The sequence below is a fragment of the Rosa chinensis genome, chromosome 4, assembly GCF_002994745.2.
Source record: "Rosa chinensis cultivar Old Blush chromosome 4, RchiOBHm-V2, whole genome shotgun sequence".
Taxonomy (NCBI): domain Eukaryota; kingdom Viridiplantae; phylum Streptophyta; class Magnoliopsida; order Rosales; family Rosaceae; genus Rosa; species Rosa chinensis.
Window position 1 is genome coordinate 60,276,054 of NC_037091.1, and position 13,008 is coordinate 60,289,061.

At 40.6% G+C, this 13,008-nt stretch overlaps 2 protein-coding genes across 4 annotated transcripts; one reads left to right on the top strand and one right to left on the bottom strand.

The window, feature by feature from the left end:
* Nucleotides 1-601: 601 nt before the first annotated feature.
* LOC112197032 (putative U-box domain-containing protein 42) lies at nucleotides 602-4,937 on the bottom strand. 3 transcript variants are annotated; one of them, XM_040518069.1, is made up of 4 exons: nucleotides 4,348-4,937; nucleotides 2,958-4,124; nucleotides 2,513-2,822; nucleotides 602-2,289 (listed from the first exon to the last, which is right to left on the bottom strand). In XM_040518069.1, the coding sequence occupies exons 1-4, from the start codon at nucleotides 4,360-4,362 to the stop codon at nucleotides 707-709; spliced, it is 3,075 nt and encodes a 1,024-aa protein (XP_040374003.1). In that variant the 5' UTR covers nucleotides 4,363-4,937; the 3' UTR covers nucleotides 602-706. The 3 variants fall into 3 exon arrangements, with proteins under 3 accessions (XP_040374003.1, XP_024193325.1, XP_040374002.1); XM_024337557.2 differs by having other exon boundaries at nucleotides 4,523-4,936; XM_040518068.1 differs by lacking the exon at nucleotides 4,348-4,937 and having other exon boundaries at nucleotides 2,958-4,278.
* A 5,346-nt stretch (nucleotides 4,938-10,283) lies between these two features.
* Nucleotides 10,284-12,986, top strand: LOC112197181 (amino acid transporter AVT6A). Its single transcript, XM_024337761.2, has 5 exons — nucleotides 10,284-10,849; nucleotides 11,133-11,285; nucleotides 11,568-11,771; nucleotides 11,857-12,322; nucleotides 12,552-12,986. Exons 1-5 carry the CDS (start codon nucleotides 10,450-10,452, stop codon nucleotides 12,688-12,690), a joined length of 1,362 nt encoding a protein of 453 aa, XP_024193529.1. The 5' UTR covers nucleotides 10,284-10,449; the 3' UTR covers nucleotides 12,691-12,986.
* The last annotated feature ends 22 nt before the right edge of the window (nucleotides 12,987-13,008 follow it).

The window sequence follows — 13,008 nt, forward strand, 5'->3', positions numbered from 1 at the left end:
CAAATGTCTCGGTGGGGACTGGGCAAATTTGCTTTGGCCAGCTTGTTCCTCCCATAAACTTTTTTTTTCTTTTTCTTTTGGAAACCCTTATGCATTGTTTGTCGTCTCTCCTTCGAATGTTTTATGTCAGCGTTATTTGTTCGGTTCCTCCCAGTATGCTGAAAGTTGAAACAAAGAGGAGGCGACTGATTCTGTGTTTTTTTTTTTTGGGCAAAACAAAATGTTTGGAAATTACTTCCAAACTTCCATCCAAATAGTGAGGTCCAAAATCTGGATGCTCTTTTTTGGAACCTTAGGGTTAACCTGGTTATAAAACTCCAATAACGTATGTGTCCCATGCGTTTGGTTATGGGGTTATAAAAGTAACCAAAAATGAAAGGAAAAACAGAACAGAGGTGATTAGTACATGGATATGGAGCCAAGCCATGTATTGAGCATACTACACAGGCGTAATAGCTTAGTCTTTCACCGAGTTAATAGCTTTCTGTACTTAGGCAACCATATTTTCGAAGTTCTGATTTTTCATTTCGATAACCCATCACACAAGACACATCCCTTAACAACCAGAATTATCTAAGATCATTTACAAACACATGGCATGTTGGTGAGAGGTGAGCATGACATTTCAAAATGGTTGAATGCAATGGCAACATCACCATGTGTGACCAACATGTTTTTCTTCTTCTACATAGTGTAGTAGACAACATTAATTATAGAGGTTGGGCATCTTATTCAAATGCCTCAAAATCCTCTCAGCCATCTGCCTAGTATTTCCAGCTCCATGATGGAAAGCACTGACCAATATAGCAGGCAACACCCTGTCATTTGATATATCTGAAGCAGACTGATCACTGCCTTTATTCAAGAACTTTTCAAGCACCCAAAATGACTTCTGCCGCAATCCCTCTTGCCTATGCTCTTTCACTGCATTCAAAACATGTTGCACAGCGTTAACCTCACTCAACATACTCACAGACTTGTCCACATCCACCTTGTCATCCAACAAAGTGCTTATAGCTGACAATGCAGCTTCAACAACCTCTGGATTCTCGTTTTCCAAACAGACTAGTAGCTTCTCCACTGCCTTTGCATCAACTATGCAGAAGGTGTTTTGAGAGGAACAGGCTCCTCGGTGAACAGGGCACAATGGTATTCTCCTCCTCCTTGAATAGCCAAAAGATAGATATTTAGGCAGGTAGAACAACTTCATGAACTTTTTTCTCTTGATCTGCGGTGGTTTCGATAAGCTTATTGACTCCGAAGAGAGATTCTCCAACCCAATTGCTGATAACCTCTGAACTTCATCACTTGATGTTTTCATGAGCAGTTCTGTGAAAACTGCTGTGAAATTCTGGTTTCTTGCTAGAAACAACATTTGAGGTTCATATAGTGTTGTAGTGAATCTGACTAGAATGCCCACTAGACCTTCAAAGTAAGTGCTTTCAAACCTGCTTGATCTTGTTCCTCTTCTTTGAATTTGATTCATTGCTTGTATGATTGTTGGCACAATATTCTTGTATAGAAGAGCTAGATTAAGTGTCAGATTTTGGTGGGGAAGTTTTGCTAGAAATTTTGCTGAAACTGCCTGCTTCTCAGTAATGAGGGTCGTCTCAGTTGAGCTCTCGATAAGAAGGTTCTCTGGTTGACCTCTGGTTTTGCAGAGTCTCTCGGCTAGAAGGTGGCCCATATGGGGTGAAAGAACAGTTAGTAGCTTGATTGCTGCAATGGAAAGTTCTTCATGGGGGTTATTGATGAGTTCTATGAGGGTGTAGCTTGCTTCAGTTTCTTTTACCAATGACACAATGGTGGCCTCTGGTTTGGGGATCTTAGCAAGAACTAAAAGAATCCTGATAAGATTGTTGTTTAGTTCATCTGGGGTTGAGTTGTTGAGCATGTAAAGGATGTTGTACACAACATAGTCTGAAGTCATGGTGTGACCGTGAGAGTTTACCTGGAGGTTCTCAAGCTCAAGACCAGACTCAAATATATTTGCAAGGATTGCAGCTGCTTCACTTTTTGAGTTCAATGGTTCGTTGTGAATTTTCCGAATGAACATCTCTTCAACCATGACTCGTACAATTCCAGCTTCTATAAGTATGTTGGCATTTGGCTGGTACGAGGAGAGTTGCACTAGAGTTTTGAATGCCGCACTTCTGGCCAGTGTATTTCCTCTATGTACCATTTTGATGAGAGTAGGAGAGGCCCCTTCAGCAACATAGGTTTTGCTGTCAGGTCCAAGAACAATTTCCCCAAGGTAACTTGCCATGTCTATTTGCATCTCTTCACAACCTGATATTTCATTTGAATGAATGAAACTTCAATCAGAGAACAACCATAATATCAAGCATTTCATTTTATCTGAACTTGCAGAATGGTCACTAGTAAAACTAGTAGTTCAAAAATTTCAGTTTCTGTTTCTCATTGAACTAAATCATTTTATGTCAAGATAATCGCTAAACCATGTTTTTTCGAGATGGCTCAATATGAGTGCTTGGTTGTCATTAGTCATTACCTTCAGTAAGATTTTTTAGGAGGGGTTCCACGAGTCCATTTTCTGCCATGCGTTTGATGTTGTTTGGTGAAAGCTCTAAGTTCCTTAAGGTCTTATCTGCTTTTTCTGAAGCAAATGCATCATATGACCATCTATATTTAATCGTGATCAACATAAGAATTGCTCCAGTAACTGATCCAATTTTCTCACATAATGCTTCTGATCTGGAAAGCTCAAGCAAGAATAGCAATGATGCATGCCTTATGGACTGGTGACTACTAGAAAGCATTTCAATTATAGAAGGAATGTTGATTATTTCAGCAATCATTTCCTGCACAAGATAACAATTCGTTAGAAGTTGAAGGTAAAAAATGGTGTTTTTTACTGTTGCACAAGTTTATGCAAATCATAGTATTCATCTTATTTGAATGCTTTGTTATTTAAAGCTAATGAATTGAGATTTGACCTTGCTTTCATTGTCATCCTCCATCAGTTGTAGTAAAAGCTCTAGGACTGTTCTTCTAACATCTCTGTCTTTGTACTCTAGGCACTGAACAAGCAATGGCAATATTCCAACACTGCAAACTTGAGTGTTGTTGTATGGCTTCCTTCGGTAGATACTTTGCACCTCTTTTACTGCTTCAAGTACCATTGCATCTGAACTAGCCAAGGACAACGCTGAGCGGGCAACCTTAATCCTAGCTGCTTCATTCCTTTCTTTCCACTGCTCAATTGTGGTTTTCAGAGCTATGTTCTCATTGAAAGCTTTACTCATCAACTTCTGGCCAGTGGTTGGGCACAATATTTGTTCTGAGCCAGTGAACTTCTCAAACCACTCAACAATTGCCTTCCTCTCAAAGGTCACTCCACTTCTTATGGTTACTGGATCCTCCATGATCTTCTTTGTCAGTGGACAGAAGAAAGTCTCATACATAGGCTCCATGTACTGACCAACTGGAGGCAATGTTGTTAATGGTCCACTGATATTCTCCTCATTTCTTTCGCTGACCCAACTTGTGCTCTTAAGCATTTCAATCAACTGCGGCGTATTTAAGAACTGAGGATTTTCTGTGGAGATCTCGAAACTTATAGGGTAGAGATCCATTTCTGTTGGTGTTGATGTCGGTTCTACCTTTGGTTGTTTTCTGAAGGACAACATCTCTTTATCTATCTCATTGGTCTTGGATGCTTGAGCTTCAAAGTGAGCAGTCTGCATCTCATTTGAAAGGGACCGAACTGCACTTTCTGCATAATGTTGGTCTCCAAATGTTGATGGTGGTATGAAGCTCAAGCATTTTCCTACGTGCTTGATGACCTCCTCCAGCTGCACTGTAATGGTAATGAGTTCAGGATCCGAAAATGGTTGAATGCCTTTTTGGCAGTTCTCCACAAGAAGTTTGGCCAAACTAACACTTCTTGAAATAGACTGAAAAATTTCCATGGCATTTTCTTGGCATGTGAAGTCAGTGGTCATCAACTCCATTATGGCCATAGAAGCCCGATAAAGGTAGCATGCAGTTTCAATAAAACTTTCTTGTTCCACCACTACGCTTACTACCAATACTGTGATCTCAGAAATGGATGCCAATATGAACTCTGCAAGACTCTCAATTGAACTTCCATATTCCTTGAGCTGAAGACCAAGAACAACACAGGTCATTTTTACTACATTTCTGCTAAACTTCTACTATTTCTATTGCAACTAGTGCTGTATATAGGATATAGATCTTCTTCCAGCAATAAAATTCATGGCATACAAAGGTTAATCACTTTGATACTTCATGTTTTTCATATGAAAATGACATGTTTCGATTATTCTAATGTTACAGGGAAATTGAGCTTCGGAAAACTCTTGCCTGTGGAATTGTCATAACATATATATTGGCTTCATGGCTTTTATGCTTTCTAAATAGCAGAAAATTCTATTGTGTGTATAAGCCTGTGAAAAGCTTCCCAGAACTCAATTGTCAGACACATAAAAATACCATGTTAGACTAAAAGCAAATCTCGTATGCACTAAAAAGCTCGTACCGACATCCAATCGGAGTAGTTCTGCACTATGGCCTTCCTGCTCTGAACCCCAAACTACAAATCCAGAGTGCTAACATAGTCAATCTGCAGAAGAGGTTTGAAAGATAAAATTTTCGACTAACAGTCACCGTTTATATCTGTGTACAAGAGCAGCTGGGAACAAGACTTGGTCAGCAAGCAGTCACTTGTCGTTTGTTTTAAAGTTTCTTTCTGATGATTAAACATAGTGAAGACTTGGTCAGCAATCAGTCACTTGTGGTTTGGTTTAAAGTTTCTTTCTGACGATTAAACATAATGAAAAAACCAACTGGTATTGGTTAATGTCTTATCAAAAAAAAAAAAACTGGTATTGGTTAATGGTGCATATAGTCAATGTTCGAAAATTAATGTCAATTGGATCGAGTTGAAATGGCATTGCATGATTATTATATGCAGACTTACTGACTCCGTGCATTACCTTGACAATTAATTTCCTTCATGAAGGGTATTCAACTTTAACAATGTAAATACTTGACAAAAAAAAAAAAAAAAACTTTAACAATGTAAAGGAAGACCTCCTCTTCAAAAAAAAAAAAATGTAAAGGTAGACCTTTTCTTTTGGATTCTGAAGACCAAGACTCGGAAATGAAACTCTATTGAAAGCTAAAAAAATGCACTATTTTTAGCGACAAATAATTCACCCTTTATTATTTTTATTTTTTTTAAATGAAGGGCTGGTGCAGCTGCCCTCAAGCCTTGGTTAATGAAACTGTTGAATACGCGGGGCGGGGGGGGGGGGGACATTGAGCCTAAAACCCTGTTTACAATAAACAACTAGAGTATGTCCCGAAATAATATCAGGAATCTCTACAAAATACTTGTATTCTAACAAGTACCAACTAGCAAAGAGTGCTCTATTGGTTACTCCATTTGCTTTAACATAGCAGTGACATAACGGAAAGATAACTTGATATATAACCCGATTACAACGTAGCATAATTACCCACTTTAGCACAGTTTTCCTACTATGTTGCCGCCAGATGATAAATCTGACGACACTTAGCTTCATCCTGCCACTAGGCAGTAACGACCATTTGACAAAGCAAATAACTCGCTGCCAACATAGAACAGATAAGGCACATTGAGTGCATAAAACCCTGTTTACAATAAACAACTAGAGTATGTCCCGAAATAATATCAGGAATCTCTACAAAATACTTGTATTCTAACAAGTACCAACTAGCAAAGAGTGCTCTATTGGTTACTCCATTTGCTTTAACATGGCAGTGACATAACGGAAAGATAACTTGATATGTAACCCGATTACAACGTAGCATAATTACCCACTTTAACACAGTTTTCCTACTATGTTGCCGCCAGATGATAAATCTGACGACACTTAGCTTCATCCTGCCACTAGGCGGTAACGACCATTTGACAAAGCAAATAACTCGCTGCCAACATAGAACAGATAAGGCACATTGAGTGCATACACATGCACAAGGCCCTACTAGTCCTATACAACAAGTGTAGACCCTTATTTCACGCCAAAGACGCGACCAAAATAAAAAACTGCAGTAAATAAAATGAAAAACAGCAAAAAACATAGCTAGCCATAGCTAGGCCCAAGGGGCCCCAAGCCCAAGCCCAAGCCCAAGCCGCAATCCTAGGACAAAGGAGCCCACAAACTACTAGCCAGGTCGGGCCCAACTTCACCACAGCCACCGCCGCGGGAACCCGCACAGCGCCTCCCCTCTGCCTTCACTAGAACACCATCCCCGAATCGGCATCTCTGACGCACCTAGGGAACCTGTCTTCACAGCCTTGCAGCAACGCCATCTCCGTCGCATCATGGAGAAACCATTTTCGTTGCCCAACCGGATTGGGATCGGAAGATCCAAACTAGGGGTCATCATTTGGCCCTTAGGCCCTAAACCCGCCCTAAGCCCGCCCGGCCCAACCCTTTTTAAAATAGGGTAGGGTATGGGCCATGAGAATGAAACCCGGCCCTTTAGGCCCGCCAAAATAAGCCCTAATAATTTTCTATTTTTTCTATTTTTTAATTATGTTTCTCTTTTTTTTATAATATGCAATTTATCTCTTTCTTTGTAATTGATTTCTTAAGCTTTGTTTTCTTTTGTTTTTATTTTCTTTGTTACATAACAATTAATATTAGGAGATTTAGAGAGATAGTTAATTAAATATAACCACCTTAACTAATATTAATAAATGTTATAAGTTAATTCCTACACACACACACACATATTAAATATGATCAACTAAAAACAATGTCTTATATTACCTATATAACCATTGAGTCACATTTTGAGGGGAAAAAAATAATAATGTAAGTTTTTTTTTTTATTAAACAAAATAAGGCCCTTTTCGGCCCTATTCGGAAGGTCAGCCCTACCCGACCCTAATAGATCGGGCTTTTAGGGCGGGTAAGGATTAGCATATTTAAACCCCGGCCCGACCCTAAGCCCTAAAATTTAGGGTAGGGCCGGCCCTAGCCTGGCCCATGATGACCCCTAATCCAAACCAGATCGGGTAGCTCCGATTAGCCCCCGCCCACGCCACGCCGGACGCCGCACCACCTGGCCACCACCAGATCACTGACTTGATCGGTCGATGAGGCCATTGCAAAGAGAACCCATGCCGGCCAATAGTCGTGGTCTTCCTCTCCCTCATCTCACTGGCAACCACCACCAATGTGCAAAACTACCACCAAGGACCCCCCCAATACGGACAAGGATGTTGATCAAGGGATCCGGCTCACTCCAGAGCCACACGGGGCCAACGAGGCCCGTTCGACGACGGCGAGAGGGCACGCCGCCGGACAGGGATGAAAAATCGACTCTCTCTCTCTCTATAGAAGGATATAAAATGTTGTTACTATACTATAAAATTGAATATCATTTCTTAATGTTTCCTTTATTTTCTTTATTGCTTCTTAATTTTATCATAAGGGTTCTGTTTGAACCGAAAATAAGCATTTTGACCTGACAAGGCATGTCTTGGGGAAATTGAGCCAATGTCAGTGGCTCAAGCTATATATTGTCGACAAGTTCAAAATATATTATTTAGAGGCTAAATAAAGCCTACCTGCAGAATTATGGAAGATTATGCAAGCTGCAAGAAAAGGCACGCCGATGCGAATATTCATACTCCATTCAATTAAGGAATATGACATGCACCTGGGGAAGCATTCAACTACATTTCATGAAGATCAATTGGAAAACCTATCATGATTCCATTTAGTGCTTAATTGGAAAACCTATCATGATTCCATTTAGTGCTTAATTGGAAAACCTATCATGATTGCATTAGTGCTTAATTGGAAAACCTATCATGGTTCCATTAGTGCTTAAATGGAAAACTCATCATGATTTGTTTAAGGCCAACCACTATGGCCTGGTAGCCTATATATAGAGGCTACGACGAAGTAACAAGACACACAATTCATCAACTAATCTCTACAACTACTCAAGTCTCTCCAGAGAATCCCTATCTTTCTCTTACCGGTGACCACACTCCAGTCCCAGAATCCTCAGGAGCCGACTGTCAGTGCCACCAAACCCTCTGTCAACGTGCTTCGGTCCTAGTCTTCTCGGGAGCCGACTGTAGTACCGCGACCACAACGGTTATGGAACCAGCCAAGCAAGGGTAATGCCCTCACAAACCAATAAAGCTAAAGTCACGCTTTAGCAAGTTCTCCCCACTTCCCAGTGATTTTCGCTCTGCTCGATCTACGACGTCAAGTATCGATTGTGTGATCTTAAAGAAGCTTAGCAAAAGTCCTCACCACAAGGCACAAAGAATCACACGACGAGGTTGGTGCTCTCCTTGTCCACAATCGCTCAAAAGAAGTCAGGTCAAGTGACACCCCCGACGACCGCACCCGAACTGTGCTGGCATGCCAATGCAGAAAAGAGACTGTTGACCAGCTGCAACAAAACTGGAGCCAAACAGGTTCTATTTTCAAACCTTGATCCACCTTCATGCGATCCTAAATGAAGTTTAGGAACTAAGTTGGAAGTCAAAAATTGAGTAGTAGACGCTTAGACGGTTGTAACATGGTTCATGTGCTCCAAAGAGTAGTTACACTGTTATAGCTCACTTAAATCATTGGGTGTGATTTCATTGGGTCACTTACATCGTCGGTGCATATAAAAATTTTTACTAATAATATTATTTGTTTTAATTTATGGATAACTAAAATAAGTAAAAGTGTTTATTCAAAAAAAAAAAAAGTAAAAGTGTAAGACTCATGCCAACTAAACAGTAAACAATAAGTATGAACTTTATTGGATAAAGTTAATGGATCACACAAAAGTATGACTCATGCTCACTAACAATAAATATGACTTCAAGCAAAAAATAAATAAATAAATATGACTTGCTCATTGATGTCATTCAAAAGTTATGTTTTAGCTTCATGCTTTTGCCGAATAAATTTGGTTGATATTCTAATAATTTTAATCGTCATTTTTTTTTTTTTTTTGAAGAAGAAACGTGAACACTTTTCATTACTCCAGCCAATAAAGTTACAAAGGAACCCGCCACATGTGGCGCCCCGATAAAATGAGTACCTAAATGTAATCATGTATTGACAAACACAACACGCTCAAACGGTAGGGAAAGAGAGTAGGGAAATACTCAAAAAACACCTAAATTAGACCCTAAACCCTCCTTACCGAGCTCCATTTCGTTATTAAAATACAACAAAAAGAAAAATAAAAAGAAGAAACAAAACTACTAAAAATAAAACAAGAGTGGGCTACTAAGCCCACATTCAATCCCAGAGATAATCCTAGTGCATGAATCAAACCCTACCCACCCTAGAAGCAGACTAACTTTAGCACCACCGCCGTTAGCAACAATGCCGACACCACCGGCTTTACTAACACCGTCTGCATTGCCATTGCCATAGCCCGGAATCCTGTCATGGCCAACATCACCCCCACTAGGGCTCAAGACAACCTGAGGGCCCAAAACAACCTTAACCACCATTGGAACAAACTAGCTAGGAGCACTTGCATCAGCATCGTCGCCGCCGACAACATCACCACCTCCACTTGGATAAAAAAAACCAAGAGAAAGAGCAGAGTGCACAATCTGACCCAAAGGTCAATGTTGAGCAGCCACCATCTTCTCCTCTGAAGCAAAACGCCCAACCAACCAGGGGAAGGCTGGCATCAAATCCACCACCCGCTGCGAGGCCTCTATCTCATCATTGATGGCGCTCATGTGGATAGTCGAGATGAAATGAAGAAGGTAAGGGAGATGAGATCAAAGTGAGTGGAAAGAAGGAAAAGGATTGGAATTGTATCAGGGAAGGATGATCGGTGGTTTGGATTTGAAAATTCAGACTTGCGGCCACCATAGAAAAACACAAGGAGAGAGAGCTCCTTGGACTATGCTCCAACTAAAAGAATCTTATTATAATCTAAATATCATTTGTTTAATATCATAATTTACCGTTCTTCACAGCTCATACGTCATAAAATTCGGATATATGCATTGCATGATCATCCCTGAATTCATGGCGGCCTTCTCAGCTCGACATCATTCTAGAATTCCGATCTAGAAGCGGGGCACGAAAAACTAAACAATTTGTCCACGTGGACCTTCCGGCCAATCAAAATCAACCACGTCACCACCTGATAACAAAACAAAACCGTCAGACCACACTATCCACGTTTACGTATATAAATACACTGCATGATTGGGTGTGTACGTATTAAGAAGTTAAGAACAACTATCATTACAACAAGACAGAATCTTATTCGTCTCTGCTTTAACACAGAGCTGTCATTGGATAAGAACCCAAGGTGTCTCTTACGTGTGTATTATTCTCCAAGATAACAGCAGCGACTATTTTCCGCAAGAAAAAAAAACCCAACAAAGCTATCTCAGTCTTTTCACTGTTACCTGAGCTTCAAGAAATGACCACCGGCGACGAAAAGACCGAGTCTTTACCGGAATCCAAGCTACCCAGTAACGAGAACAGTCCACTGCTGCAAAACCCAGATGAGGAAATCACCGGCGGGTCGTATTCCGGCGCGGTGTTCAATCTGTCCACGACGATTATTGGGGCCGGGATCATGGCTTTGCCGGCGACGATGAAGGTGCTGGGCCTCGGCGTCGGGATTGGGATGATCGTGTTGGTTGCGGTTTTGACTGAGGCCGCCGTGGAGATGTTGCTCAGGTTCAGTAGGGCCGGCAATGCGGCGTCGTTTGGTGGTGTTATGGGGGATGCTTTTGGTAGAGGTGGCAAGGTTGTGTTTCAGCTGTGTATTTTGGTCAACAATGTTGGGACTCTCATTGTTTACATGATCATACTTGGTAAGAAATTTTGATTCTTGGGTGGTGATAGTTACCATGCATGTTTGTGTTTCTTGAGATTTGACTGGAAGTAAAAGTAGTAGTTTTCATCTTGGTCTACTTTCCATGTGAATTGATTAGGTGATTGTTGGGTTTCCATGGATATATTTCCATCTATAACTTTATTTTTCTTAATTCTTGGTACTGATTTTAATGGATTGTTTTGGCCATGTCTGTGTTTCTTGCAATTTGACTGCAAGTGAAAATGTAGTGACTGTCTGTTTTGATCCACTCACTTGATTAGGGGATGTGCTGTCTGGAACTGCTTCGAGTGGAGCTCACCATACTGGAGTGTTGGAAGGGTGGTTTGGTGAAAACTGGTGGAATGGGCGTCTTTTCGTTCTGTTTGTTTCAACGATTTTCGTGTTTGCTCCGTTGATATCCCTGAAGCGAATAGGTAAATATTTGGCTCTGCCTCCTTTGTGAGATTTTAACTGCCCAAAAGGACTAATAGTTGTGTTTGGACTAGGTGGTAGTCTTGAAAGTCTTGAGTGACATAAGAAATTTGTTATAAATTGAAGCAGTGTTCCCTCATGGTTAGAATTGTTTGTTGAGCTAGTTATGAAAGAATAGGATTGGTGGAATAGATAGGACTTAAAAATCAAGCATTTCTGTAAAATCTATGTGGTGATTGTCTTGCAAGTTTGATGTAATTCAGTGTTTTTTTTTATCCTTGCAGATTCATTGAGATACTCATCTACTTTAGCAGTTGGGCTGGCAGGAGTTTTTCTAGTCATTACTGCAGGAATCACAGCTGTTAAAATTTCTCATGGAGATATTTCCATGCCCAGGTTGCTTCCTGTGTTGACTGATCTTACGTCAGTGTGGAATCTCTTCACAGTTGTTCCTGTTCTTGTGACGGCCTTCATCTGCCACTTCAATGGTATACTAGCTGATCCAACATAATGTCCAAATTTTCTTGCTAGTGGAAAAGCATAAAACTTGATGAGAATTTTCTTTTCCTGCAGTGCATACGATCAACAATGAGCTTAAGAAGTCTAGCATGATTCAACCAGTTGTGCGGACATCATTAATATTGTGCTCTTCTGTCTACATACTGACCAGCCTTTTCGGGTTCCTCCTATTTGGGGACTCGACCCTTGATGATGTGTTAGCCAACTTTGACACCGACCTTGGCATCCCTTACAGCTCTTTGCTCAGTGATATTGTCCGCATCAGCTATGCCCTGCACCTCATGCTTGTTTTTCCTATTATCTTTCATCCACTGCGAATCAACTTCGATGACCTCTTCTTTCCTTCATCTAGGCCTTTGGATTTAGATAATCGTAGGTTTGCATTAATCACCTTTGGACTCATTTCTGTTATCTTCTTGGGCGCAAACTTCATTCCAAGCATCTGGGACGTTTTCCAGTTTTCTGGAGCGACTGCCACAGTTTGCATTGGATTTATCTTCCCTGCTGCCATTGTTCTAAGGTAAATTCTGTGACATTCGACTGTTTCTATTTTCCATTTGAGTAATGATGTGCGCAAATGATTCAAATATGTGAATTCTCTAGATGAGTCACTAGTTATGCTCAAGTTGCTTTAGATGTATATAAATTTCAAAACTAGGATTACATACAGGCTGACACTTGCAATTCAATCAAAGCTATATCCCGACATTGTGATATCCCCCAGTCTGATCTCAAATTTTGTGATTCAGGGACCGGCATGGCATAGCAACATCGAAGGACAAGACCTTATCTGTTTTCATGATTGGCCTCGCTGTGTTTGCAAATTTGATAGCAATATACAGTGATGCCGTGGCCTTGTTAAAAAAGAGTGTCTCCCCTCATGCGTGAGCTTACATTGTTCATTCAAAGACATAAAGGACCAAGAGGATTCTTTTGTTAGATGAACAAATTATGTAATATACCGACACTGCATGGCCGCATGGCCATTTGAAACCCAGAAAAACGCTGGAGTTTCTTTGGAGATTGACTGTAGATGCCGATGATAAGTGAAACACTGGAGATTCCTTGGAGATTAGTGTACATGCCTATGATAAGTGAGATATCCCTTGTATTTGAACATGTTGCCACCGGCATCTGTATTATACTTTTGCAGATATAATGTGAGAAAGTAGCCTTTACTGCCATGTCTCCTTGTGCCATCTGTAA